The sequence below is a fragment of the Panulirus ornatus genome, chromosome 50 (genome assembly GCF_036320965.1).
Source record: "Panulirus ornatus isolate Po-2019 chromosome 50, ASM3632096v1, whole genome shotgun sequence".
Taxonomy (NCBI): Eukaryota; Metazoa; Arthropoda; class Malacostraca; order Decapoda; family Palinuridae; genus Panulirus; species Panulirus ornatus.
This window is the reverse complement of record NC_092273.1, coordinates 7,721,857-7,742,565: the sequence shown is the minus strand read 5'-3', so window position 1 is coordinate 7,742,565 and position 20,709 is coordinate 7,721,857. Positions and strand designations below refer to the sequence as shown.

Sequence of the window (20,709 nt, the reverse complement as noted above, 5' to 3'; positions counted from 1 at the left end):
ATTATTTCGAGAATTACTTTTTTATATTACTCAAGTACTTCGAATTTAAACTACTTTTACTTTTCTCAAGTACCTTATCGAAGAAAATATACTTGGTTACTTTTTTTTCGGTTTTATATCTGGTCAGGTAGGACCATATTTCTTTTCTCGTCAAGTTGCGAGTTATGTATCTTGTCAGGTTGGAGTATATTTCCGGTCTGTTTCGAGCATATTTCATATCAGATACTAGCATTTTTTTTTTCTTAGATACAAGCATATTTCTATTCAGGTCGGAGCATGATATTTCTTGTCATCTGAGCATATCTCTAGGCAGGTAGGAGCATATTTCAGGTCAGTTTGGAGTATATTCTTATGTTTGATCTAGTTCGAGTATATTTCTGGTCAGGAGCACATTGCTGGTCAGGTTCGAGCATATTCCTGGACAGATATGAGCATATTTTTTAGTCAGGTATGAACACATTTCTGGTCAAGTAAGAGCATATTCCAACCCTTCTACCGTTGTAAGCGCATCAGTTGCTCCCAGCAAGCAACACATGTTAAAAGGAATTTCATCGCTACAGCTTCACCGTGACGTCACGATCCCCGGGGGTTTTGACGTGGTCAGGACTTCCGCGTCGGCGAGGACTCCGAGGAATACGGAGGATTCGGAAGACAAGAAGGAATTTGACACGAATGAAAGCGAAAGTTTGGAACAACAGTAATGATACCAGAGCTTTGAACTACAACTATGTTTCATGATAGGGAACTGTGTTAGAAGCCTTTCATAAGTGTTTATATCGAGAATATATATATATATATATATATATATATATATATATATATATATATATATATATATATATATATATATATATATCCCTGGGGATAGGGGAGAAAGAATACTTCCCACGTATTCCCTGCGTGTCGTAGAAGGCGACTAAAAGGGGAGGGAGCGTGGGGCTGGAAATCCTCCTCTCTCTCTTCTTTTTTTTTTTTTAATTTTCCAAAAGAAGGAACAGAGGGGGCCAGGTGAGGATATTCCCTCAAAGGCCCAGTCCTCTGTTCTTAATGCTACCTCGCTAACGCGGGAAATGGCAAACAGTTTGAAAGAAAGAAAGAAAATATATATATCTATTACTGTACCTGTAAGAGGTTGCATAGCCTTTTTCAGAAAGGTGTCTTTGGGCAATTATGAATGAATATATAAATATGTATTGTATAGTATACTAAAAAAAATGTTTTGCCATGTACAGCTATATTCCTGATAAATACTGTCTATATTAGTGCCAAGAGAGGTACGTTAGGCCCAGGAATCCAACATTTGCTGCCTTCTAGAATTTTGCTCCCATTGATGGGGTCAAACAAGTTAATGTTTTTCCTGTCCATGTTATTCCCCTAGGGCATGTTACAACCCCTAGATAGATCCCATAGATGGTGCTGTCGTGGTCGAGATGAATGCCCTGTCGTCTTTAGTATTTGTTTCGAATTTCTTCAGAATGGTGTGGTGTTGGCCAGAGCCGTTTGACAGCATGCGTAGCAAAGGATTTTATTTTTTGTCGCTTAGCAGCGTACCGGTGCAGTTTCTTGTTTTTATGCATACCTCAGTTATCATTATAGGAGTCTTTATTGGTAGGATTACTTCATTTTAGTGTCACCTTCATCGCCTGGAAAAAACTATGCTTGAGACGTAAAGTAACCGAACCTATCCTGACCTGACATAGATGTTTAGAAACTGTGGTTAGATGGCGGGAACCGTTGCCGACCGTGGGAAAGGGAGGGGTTTGGCCAGTGTGTGTGTGTGTGTGTGTGTGTGTGTGTGTGTGTGTGTGATGGCTGGAAATGTGAATATGGCTGCCAAACGCATCGCTCGTTTCTTAATTAGATAAGTGTACTGTTTTCGTAGTGTTAGAGACAGGGAAGTATATGTTACTGTAGCGAGCGAACATTAGTCGTAACTCGGGATAACGGATGTAGTGCAAGACCAACGTTCTCTTAGTGTATATATATATATATATATATATATATATATATATATATATATATATATATATATTTGTCTGGATTTTATGAGTAATTGACAGTAATCGTCTTCGTTATAAAAGTTTTTTATTTTATCTTTTAGAATCTTGGCATGTAATTAGCTTTTGTGTTGTCTTTGATCATCCCTCGAAATTAGAATATTCTGTTTACGCATGATGGTGAGTAGAACGTGATTTTTTTTTTATTATTATCCCGCACATTTATAGGAGTTTGGGGTTATGGGTTTGCGACGTCATGGGAGTTGTGGCCTGGCGGAAGCCCCAGCCGCCAATAACCTTGGCGAGCAGTTGAGGTTGTGTCTGGGAGCTGACCTTTTTGTGGCGGGGGCGTGGACGGCGGCACCCACCTCTCGTTTCTCACTTTATTCGTTTTTTTTTCTGACGAAAACTATACATGGAGAGCTCTTATGCACTGTAAAGAATAGATTTTGTTTTCGTATTTTTCTTGTCTTTTATATGGTGTGAAATAACGAAAATTAATCGATTAGAATGATTATGTATTGATAGTTTTTTGAAATGTGTTTAGTGATTTTCATTAAAATATTTGCTCGCTTGAAGTGTTCTTCTTCACCAGGTCAGACTCACTGACCAGCTAGCATAATCCAAACCAAATTAAACCGGGACTCTGCGAAACCAAGGTTAAAAAAAAAATGAACTAATGCAGTAACTTATTATTCTTTGGTGGAAGTTGACAGTGTTTCTGTTGGAGACGGGGAAATCTTTCTTGCCGTAATTTTGATGCCCGCAAGCCCCTAAGAAGTTATTGATTCAGTATTTAGAATAAGAAGGGAATCCATGCAAGGCTGTTTGTGTTTGTTATTTCCTTCTTGTATAATAAGGGCAAGGAGTTTGACTCATGGGGACTCCCTTTTGGACGTATTGTACAATCATTATGTCAAACTGAATATGTTCACAGTTATTGAGTACTCATTCTGCTGATTCAATTTATTGTATTCATTCGCTGATTCACTTAGGATCTTTTTTTTTTTATGTATAGTGAAGGCAGCCTTGACGTACAGAATTTATCCTAGGTCTTGGCCTACATTTAGTAACCTCGTTGCAGTTGTAATCAGGCCAGGAGTTTTATCTGCGTGCCGTTACTTATTTGATTGAGGAAAAAAAAAAGCCCATTTTCAAGGATGGGTGTGGGATGCTTTGGGGTAAGGTCCCATAAGAATAAGGAATTGATCTGTAGCTCATTTCAGAGAGGTTATGTCTGTATTCCTGTCACACCTTTATCCTTTAACAGTGAACCATAAAAACTAGGCCGAAAGCAAAAGGTATTGCTGAACTGTTGGTTAAAGAAACATGGAATAAGCCAATAGCATTGTCAGTTGAGATGTTTAGCATATCCTATATAAGTACGGTGTTGTAGCAAAGTGAAGTATCTACATGAAAGTGAAGTGACGATGGTTTTGGAATAAGTCAGGCGACTTGAACGGAACAATATGAAAGTCATCAGCATTGGAGTTGATGGTGATGAAGATGACGGTGAGTAATGAATTCATGCAAGAAAACTGGTGAAAATAGTTTAGAAATTTGAGGGACATTTGAATGGTGTGGAATTAGAGAGTATATTTCCATTTCAAAAAGGTCTTTGCTAATGAATTGTAATTGTGTAGAATATAATCAAAATTGATTGTCCGTATCATTTGTGTACACACATACACACCCTTGGGTCGACACACATACGTGTACAGCACATGATTCTTGCATAAATTTGCATATAGATAGATACTCGAGTATGTTCCCATACGTTGATGCAGTGCCTCAATTAATTTTCTAATTATTGTATCGTAATATGGTTTTCATGGTCTTGCTTAAAATACCATATGTATTGTGACACTATACATTGTGTGGTCTGACTTGTTATTTACTCGTTTTTTTTTTTTTTTATTGCGCCTTGGATATTGTAGACTGGCAGGAGTATTGGGTCTGTGACTTATTTTTTCTTCACAAATCTGCATTCTTTATATTTATAGTTTTTAGATGAAACCGGCCGCATTCACTGGCACCATCCTTGCAAACAGGGCAGAAAAGTCATCAGGTTTTTCATGTCCGCCATATTTGATCCATCCTAAGCCTTTTTTAATTCATTTCGTTGTCCATGACCAGCAGGCTTGCGTGCTTGTCACAGATACATGCGTCTGTTATGAAATTTTGGCAATTCGTTTCTAGATAACCATTAAGTGGATTCCTAGAGGTGAAAAATTTTTGCTACATAGCAGAGGATGCTCACATAGTCACTAGTAATGATAAGATTCATTGTGATGATAATTTCATGTAGTTTACACTGTTACAGACTGTGGGGGTATTGCCACATCACGAGTATAGATGGAGAAAGGGGCACAGAAAGTAATGTTTGGGGGTCCTGTAATTTTGATATAATTGAATTCAGGTGAACTGCAAAAAAAGCTTACTGATGCAGTCTGACATATTTAATGATTCTCTCTCTCTCTCTCTCTCTCTCTCTCTCTCTCTCTCTCTCTCTCTCTCTCTCTCTCTCTCTCTCTCTCTCTCTCTCTCTCTCAAACACTTCACAAGCATGATCAAGGGAATGGAACGGGTGAAATGTCATGAGAGGTTCAGTGACTTCAAACTCTGTAGCATAGAAGAGAAAGAAACATGGTGATGTTTATTTTACAGCAAACTAAGGACATCAAGAAAAATGTCCATGATTTTAAAGCAGCTTGGCAAGGAAGAAACCAAGAATTAGGTAATTTTGATACCTTGGAGTGTAGTAAGGATATATAAAACAAAAATATACATGAGTCCAACACACACGTTTTAACGATTATTTAGAATATTGCCAGGAGAAATAACATGATTGGAACAACTTGTACAACATTTGAGGGAAAACTTGATATATAGTCGGAGACGTTTTCAAATGAACTCAAGTTAATGGTTATATAAGATGTGTGTGGCACAGAAATAGTATTATTTATCAAGCAAGCTCATCAGTGAGCAGGAAGCACTAGCCCTGCCTTTTCAGATAAAATCTAATACTAGGTACTCGAAGGTAGGTATTCTGCGTCTCAGAATACCAAGCTGTTGCCCTGTCCTGTTGTGTAAGTTTATGTACAAGGAATTTTGTGTTCTCACCAGGCAATGGCACTGAGCAGCGAGGGCGACGCAGTGGCAGCAGTGGGGATGTGGGTGTTGTGGATAGCAACGTACTGCGGAAAGTGGCAAGTCTTACCCTTGATCGAGCAACCATTGACAAGAAGGTCACAAAACCAAAGTTTGTCCCAGAGAAGTTAGATTTTAAAATCTATGAGAAGTTTGAAGGTAAGTATATTTTTTTTGTTTAGCCAAACAGATTTTATTTTGAGAATTAATGTATATGACCTGAAGGTTTCACTATAAGGGAAAATATTTACAAAGTGTGTTAGATGGGTTATTTTATATAAGATATTAACAGCATTAGTAAGAAAATATGGATTAAAAGAAAGATAGAACACTTATTTTTGTTCATGAACAATGGATCTTAGAGTAAGGGTGGATCTTGGCATCTTGTTCATACAGTATATACTTTCAGTACATCCAGTGCAATCTCACCTCAACAAGCTTTCTACTCCAGTTTTTGCAACATCTCTAAGCTTCCTTCTTCCAGCATTGTAACTGACCACTGAACCACATGCAGAAATTTAAAGTTCATCTTTCCTCACAGTTCAGTTACCTATGTTCAGATGCCTCCCACTCCTTGCACATATTTCATTCACAAAACATACTCATTGTGTAATGACTTAAAAAACCTAAATAACAAACCTCTGTAATGACTTGACAAGCACTGAATAACAACCTCCACATCCAGTCTCAAACTCCAACAAATATTTACCCATCTGAAACTATATTCTCCAGAAGCACATGAGTTGCACTGAATGCCATCCATCTTTCCAACATTATGAAATTGATTCAACATATCACAAGACTCCTCATGCCCACAACACAACTTACACTTTGAGAACACTGTATCCACCCGAGATAGACAAACACCACACTTCTCAGTCTGTAGTCCCATCCAAGGATTGTGGGAGCTCTATAGAAAGGGTTCCTAAGTCAGGATGGTAAGGTAATGTGTATATTTTTCTGTCTTAAACAGTATATGTAATTGCCTCTCCTGTCTCAGTGAGGTAGCATCACGAACAAATGAACAATAGCCCCACTCACACATGTCCACTATGGCTGTCATGTATGATATACTGAAGCCTGCACTTACTAGCCACAGCCAAGCTCCACAAACTTTTCCATGGTGTACCTGGACTGTTTTTTTGCCCCTTGTATACCACATTGAGCTAGTTGATTCCATCTTATGTATGCCTCCTGAATGTTCAGGCACTGGCTTCTCGAAGCTTCGTTCACTCCATCCTTCCTTTTCTTTCTTGGTCTCACATATAGATCCTCCAAGGCAGTCTTTCTTTACTTTTCCTATCCTTGTGTCCAAACCATTTTATCACACCTTGTTCATATCTCTCAGTCAGCCTGTGCTTAGCGTCAGACCTCTACTTTACAGTCATTCTCGACATGATCATGATGGACCTCATTACCTGCCTTTGTTCATATGTACTTGCACATTTATCCTCTACATACATTCCCAAATGTAGTCACTAGCTTTTAGAGTTTCTCTGGTGTCCACCACCAGAACTGTGTTATCTGCAGACAGCAGTTTGCCTCTTATGCTCCTCCAATTCACAGCATACCGTTGATCTGGCTCTTGATCTGAAACCTTTATATTTACCTCCCTCACCACCTTATGCATAAACAGAGAAAACAATCACAGTGACATCACTCATCATTTGTGTAGACCCACCTTCACTTGGAACTACTCACCTTCCTCCTTTCATACTTGTGCACATGCCTCACTCTTCTGGTAAAAGTTCACTGCACATGATAACCTTCATTTAACTCATTCATACCATCTTCCACAAAGCCTCTTTTTCCACCCTATGAAAGACTTGGGATTACAGATATGAAAACAAACTAAAATGCTATAATTCTATAATTTCATTCAAGTTATACATCATAATAAGCATGAAGGCACAGTAACATCACAACAGGGTATTGATATGTATGTGTTTAGTAATAACTTTTCATAGTATGTTGTACAGTAGGTGAATATTTTGTTTTCAATGGAACAGGTCAGATGCTGATCAACTGGTTTGTAAGTGCATTCAGTGAGGGGCACTACTTGCGTCATGTTGTTACCCCTCAAGATCTCAAGATTCTTGCCACGCAGTTTTGCACGCATCTGTTGGCTGCAGGTGTTATACGTCAAATTGAAGATGTCAATGCTCCTCTGGAACTTCTATTTAGAGTAAGGATCCTTAGCTATGCAATGCATATATTTTGATTTTTGTACTTTATCCTTTTGAAAGTCGTGTAATGTAGGTAAGTTGTAATTACTCTGCTGCTAAAACCAGACTGCTGTTAATAAGGGATAAGAACATTCAGCAATAAACAGAAGTCTGTTTCTTGAATTAGATAGACTGAAAAAAGATTATGAATGTCCATAGATATGAAAGAGAATAAAAAAAAATCATCTAGTGAAAATATGATGGCAAAGGAACTTGATGTGATATCTGGTACAGTCTGATGAGAGTGTGGAAGTGTTGTGTAAATTAACATATTACAGTTTATTTTATCAGAGTTTTAGATGAGGCAGTGCTACTCTTAGGGGAAAGCAGTCAGGAGAGGGAGATGCTTTAAAGGATTATTTATGCTGTAACCAACTTCATTTTCCACTTGATATGCATGCACCTTGGACTAGAGAAGAAATCTCAGTAAGGAGAGTATTTTTATTGGAAGGAACTTTTACAATACATTCTATTATTTGTTTCGCATTATTATATGTGCCTTCTTCCAAACAATAAGATTGTTCTTTCAGGACCCTCTCCAATCATCTTAGATTCAGAACCTTCCTTTTAACTTCAGCATTGAAACAGCTCTCTCTCCCATTCAGTGTCCTACTCTTTCCTTCCACCTCTGCTTCAGTCATCCCTAATGTTTATTTTCTTTTCATTACTGCTATCCTTCATTCTTTTAGTAGTTTATTTATTCATTTACAATTACCCCAGGACCCCTTGTTTCTTCATTCTCAACTGTGCTCATTCTGATCTCTGTATCCATTTGGTTTAGATCTCTCTTAGTTGGTGATTAATTTTGAAAAGTATATTCTAGAGAAAGGATACCCCTTTTACAATATAGCAAGGTGCCTGCATTACAGGCACCTTTCCTGTACTCCCCTAACATAGATCCTCTTTCCACCAAGCAACACTCTTTTGTGCAGCAGGGGATTTAGAGCCTGTATGTTATATTGTTAGATATATATGATGAATTTTGCTTATAGTTGGTAGTACACAAGTCCTAGTAAAGTGAACTTCTTATCTGTAATGTGTAATTCTGGGATGTTGTGGCATTTACAGCAAGAAATATGAAAAATTTCTCTTTGATAGTGCATGAATCAACATATACTCTTCTTACATGTTTCTTCATACATGTTTTAGCATGTGACATAATGTATTGAATGTGTGGCTATATTAAGAGCACTTTGAAAAATAAAAAAGAAATTGGTGCATTTGAGTAAAACTCAGCTAACATTATGTCAATGGAATGATGTGTGAGTGACTGAAGAGCACTGGTGTATCTTGAGTATGGCAGGTAGAGGGCGCCATTCAACAGGATTGTTTTTGACATATGCTACCCGATTGACATTTTTGATGGTTATTTTTGTGAGATAAACAAGAAACTCGCCTACTTTTCAACTGTAGTAATATTTTGCTACTATCAGCTCCATTACTGCTTCTACGTTACAATGTTGATCAAATAAGTCTCAAGTCTTTAAGAGTTTATATGATTTAAGTTTAGCCGAACTCTTCAACAGTTTATAATTACACTGTAAATATTTTTCAATACATCCACTATATGTACATTTTTAATCAAGCCATGGGTGCAGTTTCAGTGTTTGCCATAGGCGCGATTTCCCCTAGATACACCACTGAATAGTTGAGGTATTTTTAGCTCAAAATACTTTTTGTTTCATAACTGAAAGATTAGATATTCAAACACTTCTATTTTCAAATAATCATGGAAAATATATCATAATGCTCTCATATACCGAAACATACTCATTAGATACAATGCAATGGAGAAGTAATGTTTTGAAATTGACTTCATTTAACAGCTTAATTGTCATTAAGAGGACTAAATGTTATTTTAACACCATATTTGATACATAGTAAATAAGATGCAGAGGAACAGAAATATTTTAAAATTGTCTTCATTTAATTGCTTAATTAGGTGTCATTAAGAGGACTAAACATTATTGTAACACCAGATTTGTATTCAGTATGAAAAATACTTCTTTTAGTGAGTTTTTAAAGGAAATTTTATTTTCTGAGAAAAATTCCAAAAATTGAAGGTAATAGTTATAATGGCGTATCTAGGGTATGGCAGGTAGGGCAGGTTCCCTGGGTGCCAGTTGAAAGGGGCCGCCACTCAACAGGTTTGTTTTTTGACATATGCTACCCGATTGACATTTTTAACGGTTTGGTTTTGTGAGATGAAAAAAGAAATTCGCCTACCTTTCAATTATAGTAGTATTTTGCTATCAGTTTCAGTACCGCTTCTACGTTACAATGTTGATGAAATAAGTCTTTAACTTTAAGTCTTTAAGAGTTTATATAAATTTAAGTTTAGTCTAACTCTTCAACAGTTTATAATTACACTGTATATATTTTTATATACATCCACTGTTTGTACATTTTTAGTCAAGCCAGGGGTGCAATTTCAGTGCTTGCCATAAGTGCTATTTTCCCTAGATATGCCCCTGCTGAAGAGTGATAATGAGCAGAATTCATCATATAATTGGTTGCTTTGGTGACATTTCTTGTTTTCCCTCTTTACTATATTCCATTAACTACTGCTAAATTATCACAGAACCTTTGAACAAATCCTGTGACATGATTATTTGAAAATATTTAATTTGATTATGTTTTCTTAAGAAATTACTGCACATGTTGCATTTTGATATTTTAGTAAAGTTTAAAATGATTGATTTAAAATGTTTCCACAGCCTGACCTAATGTACTTCTGGTCCCACACTGAGGCTTCACCTGCTCAGATCCTGACTCCAGGAAAAATCTCTTCCTCTGCTTGGCCTCCTCCAAACTTTGCTGAGCTTATTTCATCATCCCGGCCAGGGGCCAAGTACACAGAAGCTGGTATGTTTTAGTACTTTAAAGTAATTTAAAGTGAAGAATAGTAGCTGTAAGCACAAGCCAGAGTGTCAAAGTAAAGGATACTTTAATCTTTGTTAGGATGATGGAAGAGTAGTTAGTTTGGATTAGATTTTGAAATCATAATTACTTTAGCCCTCTATAAGTTGACAGTAAAAATGTTTTAAGATACTGTAGTGAATATTCTTATAGTATCACACGTCTATAATGGTGCTCTTTTGGGCTTTAAATTACGTGATTCCTAGATTTATTATGAAATAATTTGGTTATTGATTTTAAGTAAATTTTAGACAATTTAGAATTGACATAGAAAAGTCTGAAACATGGTTGATGAAATTCATCCCGAGTAAATGTGAAGTATGAGGATGGGTTACTGTGAAAGAAGGCCCCAGTATTGGTATTATCAAGCAAAAAGTAAGCTTCAGGATTCTGCATGTAATAGGGACTGGGAGTTGATATCATCCCTAACCTGTTGTCAGAGTCCCAATTAAAGAGAGTAGTAAAGGAGACACACTGTCTGCTGGTAAATATCAAAATATTTAAGTTTATGGATAAGGAAACATTTCACAAACTTCATTTCCTACATAAGGCAGAAACTAGAATATGCATCTCAAGATTAGTCATCACATGACAAAAGGAGCATAAAGAATTAATAGAGAGCATCCAGAGAGGCTGACAAAGAAGCTATCAGATTTGAGAGAGCTTAGTTACAGGGAAAGGCTAGAAGCTTTGAATATACCCACCATAGAAAAGAGAAGAGTGAAGGGTGACTTGATTATGGCTTCAAAGTTTTTCAACCTTATTGTTGATGTAGACAGTGAACAGTTCTTCAGAAGGTGTAGGGATAGTACAACCTGAGGACATGACATGAAATTAAGCAAGAAATGTTATAAAAGATGTCAAGAATTGCTTTTATGGTATGAGAGTGGTTGACAAATGGAACAAACAACAAGGATGTGGTAAATGCGAACTGCATACAGAAATTTAAAGGGTTGTACCGTAGTAGGGATAGAGCAACTAGTTGATTGATAGAATAAACTAACAGAGAATAAGGTGATTGCAGATAGTATACACAAGTTTAAGAAGTCATGTGATAGTGAGATGTTTCAAGATATGGGGCTTCACAAGTGTAACACTCTTTTCACATACAGCACATATGAGTATAGTAATTACAAATAGATTATTACTCACACACACACACACACACACGGATTTATATATGCTCTTATTGGAAAGGATCACAATTTTGCGCGTGATCAAGATATTCCTATGAGTCCACGGGGAAAATGAAACACGAAAAGTTCTCAAGTGCACTTTCGTGTAATAATCACATCATCAGGGGAGACACAAGAGAGGAATATAACAGTCAGTTGATATACATCGAAGAGACGAAGCTAGGACGCCATTTGGTAAACATGTGATTGTGATTGTGATTGGGAACTTTTCATGTTTCATTTTCCCCATGGCCTCATAGGAATATGCTCTTATGCATATTTCCAATTATAGTATACTGCAATTGACACAAACAAACAGACATGTATGTATGTATTTATACAGTTACAGTGAGATCTTCCATAACCTGAATTAGACATTAAAGTTGCAGTGCTTAGATATGCAAGTGTGATAGTATTGTAACAGATATTCAATTTTAGCACTAATCAAACTGTTTTCTATAACTAATTCATTGTCTGGAAACAGACTCAACTCCTAGGGAGGGCACTGCAGACCTCCCTCACGATCCTAATGGAATAGTTGTCAAGACCGAAGTGCTGACAATAAAGAACGGGGAGGGAGAAGGTAATCTCCATGTTGTGCATGGTTGTCTTGTCGTCATGTGCATTAGGAGACTTTTCCTGTGTGATCACTAATCCTGTCTTACAATCCTTGTAGGTTATGACATCTCTTTGATCCATTTTCAGTAGCATGTGGTATGAGTTTTGGCTAAAGTTTGGAAAATATAGAATACGGAAACTCATCAGCTTTTTAGCTTAATGTTTGATATGCAGCTTTAAACAGTGTTCTGTCTCTCGTTTTGTAACTCTCACTACACCATCTGATTTTTTTGTGGTTCTTTTGAGTTTTGCATTCATTAAGATGTATGTGAGGGTTTATTTTTATGGCTTTATCCCTGATGTGAAAAGTTTATGTTAAAAGCTTTTTCCTCCTCATAGAAAATCTAGAATTACAAATATATTGTATGTTATCTTATTGATGTTGTGGACTTTGGACCCTGTAGTCTCTCTCATACCAAACTGCAGGTTTCAGTTTGTGTTATAGTATCATCTTGATAATTTTAGATAGTTTCTTAAAATCAATATAATTAATTACTAAATGGTAAAAGCATAATATGAAATATATGTATGGAAATTTAGTGTGTGCATGTATGTGCATTGAGTATACCTCAGAACCTTTTGAAGTTTCCTATATTTATTAGTGATTTAAAGTATTTATGTACTATGATATTAAATGTGGGACATGTAAGAAAAATAAGAATACTAAAGCAAGATGAATGATCTGAAGCTGTATTTTCATTATGCTCCCTTAAGGTTTGACACCAGAGATGAATTTTTTACATTTCTGTAGAAATGTTTTTTATGGTACCTCACAAAAATACGTAAACTAGTGCATACAACAATGCAGTATAATGTCATTAGCTAGTATTTCATTGGTATATGCTTTGCAGTAATGCTTCTACTTCTGTGTGCTTACCTTTTTGCTGGAGGATAAATGTGCAAAATTTGGAGAGAGCATTAGTTTATGTGAATGTACTGTAAAAGTGAAAATTAGTGAAAATGCTTTTTTTATTTACTTTATTCATCAGGATAAACTTAAAAGTAAACTTGATGATTTCCACTAACTGCTGATTCACATTTTCCAAGAATTAATGAGGTTCACTGTACTGTGATTATGTTAGAAATTTTTGAAACATGAAGTTTCATGGCCTTTTTATCGAATGGTAATTCCATTTGGTTGTTTTTTGCAACATGTAATGCACAAAGGAATTAAGAAGTATGGTAATGAATAACTGATTGCACTACTGTCCATTCACACATTGGTTTGATTTATCTGTTACTGTATGTGATCTTTATCTTCATTCCCATTTGTATTGGAATATGCAGATGCATACAGCCTCGCAACTCATAGATGTCACCTTACTTATTCTTTGTGATACTAAATAATCTTTCACACTTTCACTGCATTTCTTAATTATTCACTTTACCATCATCATCTCAGGTGTGCCTGATCACACTTTATAGTGTCAATCCAAGACAATACCACTCTACTCGATGAGCTGTCACACAATTTGCATCATGGCATGAAATGATCTTAGCCTTCATTAGCTTGTTTCATGCTTCTTTTCATCTTGTTTGTACTCTGCCATTTTGATTATCTGCTAAATCATTGTCATGAAATATTTTCATGACTTATCATAAAAGGCTTTCCTTCATACTCCTTTATATTGATTTATTCATTCTGAGTAGTTATTTAAAAAAATATTTTCATACTTGATTGCCATTTTCTGTATTACTGAGGTATTGCCATGAATAGACGAAGAACGGCAGCATTTGCTCACATGCATTCTCTATTTGTCATGTGTAATGTACCAAAATCACAGCTCCATATCCACAACCAGGCCCCCGAGACCTTTCCATGGTTTACCCTGACTGCTTCACATGCCTTGGTTCAGTCCATTGATAGCGTGCTGACCCAGTATACCATATCATTCCAATTCATACTGTCCTGTGCACGCTTGACACCCTCCAGCATGTTCAGGCACTGATCACTCAATATCTTTTTCATTTCATCTTTCCATCTCCAGTTTGTCTAACCCTTCCCCTTGTCCCCTCCATTTCTGACACATATCCTTCTTTATATCCCCTTTATTCATTCTGTTGTTTTGTTTCATATTGTTAATGGGTATGTTTTCAGTATCACTTGATCTTTATTTTTGATGTATTGTTAAGTTTGGGATTTAGAATTAAACTATATACTAGGCCTTACCCATTTACAGAAATTGTAGATGCTTTTCTCTATTAATTAGCCTACCCACAAACCTCATCTCCATAATATCCAGTTATATTCCAATGAACTGATGTCATGGAAGCACCAGTCTCTCTCAAATGATGAAAATTCCATTTTTACAGGTGTTTATTTCAACAACTTATTACACATATCATTTGATTTGCCATTTCCATTTGTGCATCCTCTGATTCAGCAAATAAGATAGCATAATTTGCATGTAGCACTTTGCTGATAGAAGCAGTAAAAAGTCTTTTACTTTAGAGAGTAAGGCATTTGCGCAAGTAGGAAAATGAGAGGGTGAATTGTTGCAGGTAAACTTTGGTCTGTGGCAGGGATGTGTGTAATTTCACTGGCTGTTTGATTTGATTATGGTTGGGTCGGTGTGGGATATAAATGCAAGGGTCTCTAAGAGAAGAGTAGGCCTGCTGTCTGTCTGGGTTGAGGTTGGGGGTCCTGGGAGGTGATTCACTTGTTTGCTGAAGACACAGTGCTGGTGACAGACTCAAATGAGGAACTGCAGAAGCTGATGTCTGAGTTTAGGATAGTGTGTAAAAGTTAGAAGTTGCGATTAAATGTAAATAAAAGCAGTGTTATTAGGTTTAGCAGCAAAGAGAGGCAAGCTATTTAGAGTATGAGCTTGTATGGAGAAAACTTGGAGGAAGTGTAGTGTTGTAGATACCTAGAAATGGATATGGCTGGGAATGGAACCATGGGAACTGAACTGATCCGTAGGGTGGGTGAGAGGGCAGAGGTCCTGGATGCATTGAGAAATGTATAGAAAGAAAAAGTCTGTGTTTTTAAGGGCAAAGGTAGGTATGTTTGGAGGTATAATAATCCTGTCAGTGCTATGTGGGTTCAAAGCTTGGGCCTTAAAAAGTATATAAAGAGGAGGATGGATTTATTGGAAATGAAGTGTTTGAGGACAGTATGCATTATGAGGAAGGTTGATCAAGTAAGAAAATGTAGGAGAAGAAAGGTGTAATAGTAGGAGGAGTATGTATTAGAGAGCTGAAAAAGAGATGCTGAAATAGCTTGGACATATGAAGAGGATGACTGAATGCACATAGAGGGAACAAGAAAAAGGGGAAATGAAGGAGAAAGTGGAAGATTGGAGTGAAAGATGCTTTGAAGGGCTGATGCATGAACATGCAGAAGGTTGTAAAGCATTCAAAGGATAGAGTAAGTTGTGGCAGTGTGGTATATGGGTTGACGTGCTGTCAGTGAGCTAAACCAGGGCATATGGAACAGCAGGGAAACCATGAAAAGGTCTGTGGGGCCTGGTTATGGATTAGGTGGTTTTGGTGTAGAGTACTTGACAGCTAGAGTGGATTAGGTGAATGAGGTAATTTCTAAGTTCCCATTGCTACCTTGCTAATGTAAGATATTGTGAACATGTATGGGGAACAATGCATTGGAAAGATTGAACTGGACATGTTTGATATATAGTAGGTGAAGTGCTGTAACTAGGCTGAACCAGGGCATAATTAACAACCAGAGGAATTATAGCATAGTTTTTACAGCATGATTGTGGATGGTTGGCCAAAATTTTAAATCCTGCCTAAATATACAGTGATTAGATTGAAATGAGTGCACAAAGTTGATCATACAGTTTTCCCTTGAGATTTACCTCACTATTGATAGCAAAAAGTTTGTTAATAGTAATATGTGCTAATTTGTTTGAGATTATTTAAAAAAAGATTAGAATATTTCTGTCTTACACTTTCAATCCTTAAATAGTACCATCTTTTTTAGAATCCTAAAATCCTCTTCACTATTTTCAGAATTTCAGCAAGTTGTAATGGGTCTAAAGCGAGAGCACAAGGAGTCTCTTGAACGAGTAGAGCGTGAGCAGGATGTGTCATTGTTTAACCTTCGTGGAGAGCAGGCAGAAAAGTTGTGCCAATATGAACAGAGAATTAGGGAACTTGAGCTTGAACTGGAGAAACTTAAAACAGTCTCAGCAATACAGGTGATTATGTATTATTTTCTCACAGAGATCTTGGTGCTAGTACATAAAGTGACCTTTTGATTTGATGGTAGAAAAATTATCTTGTCATGCATATTTCTAGGTGAGGTAACTTACATTCTTCTCACTCATACTTGTATCCATGTGAAAGGAATTGGTATCTGTTTCTTGTATTGTGCTTGTCAAGTGAACATTTGCTTTAGTTATATTACACTGTGGTCTTTTACATACAAAAGTGTAGAAATGATTGGTAAGTTCTCACAGTGAATACTCAATCAGTCATCCTATGTGCCCTCATCTGTCCCTAGTTCAGTTTGCAGTGCATATAGAAGTAGACTCTGTTCCTTGCTGAAAATTAGGAAGTGTATTGAGAATCCCATTGCTGGGTTTGTAGCCTTGTTATGCACTAATTTTAATGCTGTACAGAGATGAAGGCCAACATGAAATTGCACCAACAAACTAGCTGATTAGTTTGCAAAATGAACATAATTCAAGGTGTGATTCAATATCATGATTGTAAACTTATCATAAATGCATAACATCATAGCTTCCTCTTGTTGGTGCCAAACTACATAGAATTCTTTTCATGCCACATTCTTGATTATCATCTTTTGTGAACATTTTATTCACTTTAATGAACCATTATCAGTTTTATTGTTGACATGTCGTTAATTGCCAAACAGAGTATGCTACAATAGCTTGTTTGAAGTCATGAAACCTTTGGCATACTGTTCTATTTACCAGTAGAAGTATTTCTAGAAGACCTTTTAATTTTTCTTGTTTCTGTATAGTATTCAGTGATTTTTTTTTTCAGGAACTCACTGCAAAGACAAAAGCAGACTTTGACTCACCCACTTCTCCCAAGAAAATGGCAACTCTTAGTAGCAGCCCTCAGTCACTTCCCCCTCCTCCCCCTCCCCCACCCTCATCTACAGTACAAGGTGTGGCTGATGCTTCACCCCCACTCTCTGAAGGCATGGCTATTGGCCCTTCTCCTCCTCTTCCACCACCACTACCTTCAGGAATGCAAGGGATAGAAGCACCATCACCACCTACTGGCATGTTTACACCACCAGCCCCTGTATCTTCATCTAGCATGCACTCCCCAGTAACTCTGCCTGTGTCCTCACCAAAGACTTGTATGGCTGGTCCACCACCACCACCACCTCCTCCACCACCACCCCCTCCTCCTCCTCCTCTTCCTTTAGGGATGAGTGGACCACCACCTCAGCCCTTTCTTCCTTTAGTAGATGGACCACCTCCACCACCACCACCTCCTCCTCCTCCTCCTCCTCTGCCACTTACCGGTGGACCACCTCTTCCCCCTCCCCCTCCTCCTCTCCCAGGAGCAGGAGGGCCTCCTCCACCATTTCCAGGAATGGGTGGACCCCCACCACCACCACCACCACCTCCACCTCCACCTATTCTAGGGATAGGTCAACCACCTTTACCTCCAGGAATGGGTGGATCACTTCCACCACCACCTCCTCCTCCTCCTCCTCCAGGAATGGGTGGACCACCACCACCACCACCACCACCTCCAGGAATGGGTGGACCACCACCACCACCACCACCCCCAGGAATGGGTGGACCGCCACCACCACCACCACCACCTCCAGGGATGGGTGGACCACCGCCACCACCACCACCGCCAGGGATGGGTGGACCACCACTACCACCACCACCACCTGGAATGGGTGGACCACCCCCTCCTCCTATGCCTGGTATAGGTCCTCCTCCACCTCCCTTACTTGCAGGAGTGAGAGGGCCACCTCTGCCGCCAGGGATTCCACCACCTCCAGGTGGACCCACACCTTTCCCAGCTCCTCCACCTGGTGGTTGGAATGCTGCACGACCAGCTGGTAAGTGGTTCCTGTGGATTTAATGACTGGCATGTTTTTTTTCTTTATATTGTCAGAAAAAATTATGTGATTGATATAGGATTATTAATGATGCACATGAATCTTTTAGGCGTCAAGTGTTTAACCCTGTTAAAGCCACAAAGAAATTGTTTGTCATGTTCATTGGAAAAATATCTGTTTTTTATAATGATTATATTTGTCAGATTTTTTATACTGATTTTCAATGAATTGCTTTCTGATATATGATTTTCTTAAGTTTTCAGATTCATTTAGTTTGCTAATTGATATGTTCTTTATTTATCAGATCCTGAGTTATCGTGAATTATATTTATTTCTATTCTTTTCTGTCTGTGCTTGTTCTGTTCATATTAATAGTCTTTTCTTCCAATCCTGTCCAGTTCCACACGTGCACTTTTAGTAGAAATATAAACTATTACTAACTTATCATGTACAAACTCTTCTTTGTTATAACTGCATGGAAATTGCATGTTGAAATAAATCACATATAAAAGAGACTTGCATGTATCACTTGTCATACTAATGATTAAAAGAACATGACTACAGTAACGACAATTTTAAAGTTGTCATGGTACTTATGATGGTGCATGGACATCAGCACTGTATGCATATGACATGTAACATGTGCTTCATTGTGTGTAGACTTTGTTCCCACCCAGGGGAATTAAGACTTGCACATTAAGAGCTCCAATGGGTAAGTTTCTGGATTTTTTGCACTTCATGCAGCGTAATATGTGTACAGATGCTGCTTTAATGTATCTTTAGAATAGATAATTGATAAAATCAGTATGACTAATAGAAGTAGATATATATTTAGGTAAGTAGATGTGCCACTCCAAAATTTTTCTTAACCACAGATGTCACTTGAATATCTAGTTTATTGTATGTTTTCATATGTTTAACATCTCCGAAGGAAGTGTTTCTACACTGCTGTAATCTTCTCATTAGATTTAGATCACCTAGATTAATAGTAAAGAGACTACGTCATCTTTATATGCAATTTGTGATGAGATTGGTTCACAGGTGTTATATTTGTGTTAGTCTATGTGTGACGTGGTTTTTCCATTTGCCTTGTATCCTTTAGTCACCATTACTATAGACGTGTACTTTTTGTAATAGATGAAGAACTTGTCATTTTGCCCACGAAACAGACTTATTGACTTGAAACGTTTTAGGTGTTTTGTTAATCTACTCAAAGATAGACAGAAGTACATTGAAGATGTTTTATTTTCTTGAAAACATTGAATGATATTGAATATGTTTATTTTAAGTTGCATAGTATTTGATTCTGCTCTGGACAGTAAGTTGTGGTAATATTCTCGTGTGACTTGTCAGTAAAGGCAGCTTGGACGACAGTCATTCATATGGAAACTGAATTATCACTTTGTTCCTTCAGACAAATAACTGATGGATTCTCATCATTCAGAGATATCACCAAAACAAAGTTTACAATACTTCACTCCTAACAAATGTAGTGCTGCACCAAGTTTTATGTCACATTGCTTGTCAGCATTCACAGGTTTAGCCAAGCCAAGAGATGCAGATAGATAGTGCATATCACTTTTGCCTTAAACGTAGAATAAGTTGATTGTTATTTCTTGAATTACTTATGTTTGTAATTAATGATGTTGGTTAATGATTTAAAGAAAGGGAAGGTGAATATTTTTGTTGAGGCAATGTTGTCTGATCAGCCCATTCAAACTGGGAATGGAGTGATGATGATAGATAATTGGTAGATAGATAAATAGATAGATAGATAGAATGTCTTAAGTACCATGAAAAAAATTAAACGTGTGAGATTGAAGCACTCACTAAGAAAGGTTATTCCAAGACTTTTATGGCTTCGTCTTTGAATGGTTTGACTGGAGGAGTTAGGACTGGAATTGTGGGCAGTCATAAGATGATTTGAGTATGTAATTGATACCCTGCCAGCAATTTTCTAACCCTATGTTGGACAACAGTTTGATCATGTGGAATTATGCTTCACAGGAATGCTCTAATTCTGGAGTAAAGCCTCCATTTTCAAATTCAAAGTATGATATCACATGAGTGGTATACCAACATAAGCAGAAAATATGCCATATCTGCTAATTGCCTTCATACAGTTTCAGTTGCATATGTTTAAATAAAAAACATGGTTATGTTTGTAATGGGTATGAACTGGTGAGCATAGTTGTAATAGAATTTCTTTTAATTTTTTTCATACATATTCATCATTTCCCGCATTAGTGAGGTAGCTTTAAGAACAAAGGACTGAGCTTTAGAGGGAATATCCTCACTTTGGCCCACTTCTCTGTTCCTTCTTTTGGAAAATTAAAAATGGGAGGGGTGGATTTCCAGCCCTCCGCTTCCTCCCCTTTCAGTTGCATTCTAGACATTCAGGGGATACATAGGAAGTATTCTTTCTCCCCTATCCCCAGGGAAAAGAATTTGTTTTAATATGAATCTTTTCTTTCTTTCTTTCTTTCAAACTATTCGCCATTTCCCATATTAGTGAGGTAGCGTTAGGAACAGAGGACTGGGCCTTAGAGGGAATATCCTCACCTGGCCCCCTTCTCTGTTCCTTCTTTTGGAAAAAAAAAAAAAAA

At 37.4% G+C, this 20,709-nt stretch overlaps 1 protein-coding gene across 1 annotated transcript in view; it reads left to right on the top strand.

Annotated features, from left to right (window-relative positions):
- The window catches only part of LOC139764715 (uncharacterized), a 98,961-nt gene that overhangs the window by 54,617 nt on the left and 23,635 nt on the right, over nucleotides 1–20,709 (top strand). Inside the window, exons 8-13 of the mRNA XM_071691602.1 lie at nucleotides 5,124–5,306; nucleotides 7,157–7,332; nucleotides 10,090–10,237; nucleotides 11,951–12,049; nucleotides 16,057–16,244; nucleotides 17,056–18,103. Of these exons, the coding sequence (XP_071547703.1) occupies nucleotides 5,124–5,306; nucleotides 7,157–7,332; nucleotides 10,090–10,237; nucleotides 11,951–12,049; nucleotides 16,057–16,244; nucleotides 17,056–18,103 (1,842 nt within the window). The remainder of the gene's footprint in view (nucleotides 1–5,123; nucleotides 5,307–7,156; nucleotides 7,333–10,089; nucleotides 10,238–11,950; nucleotides 12,050–16,056; nucleotides 16,245–17,055; nucleotides 18,104–20,709) is intronic.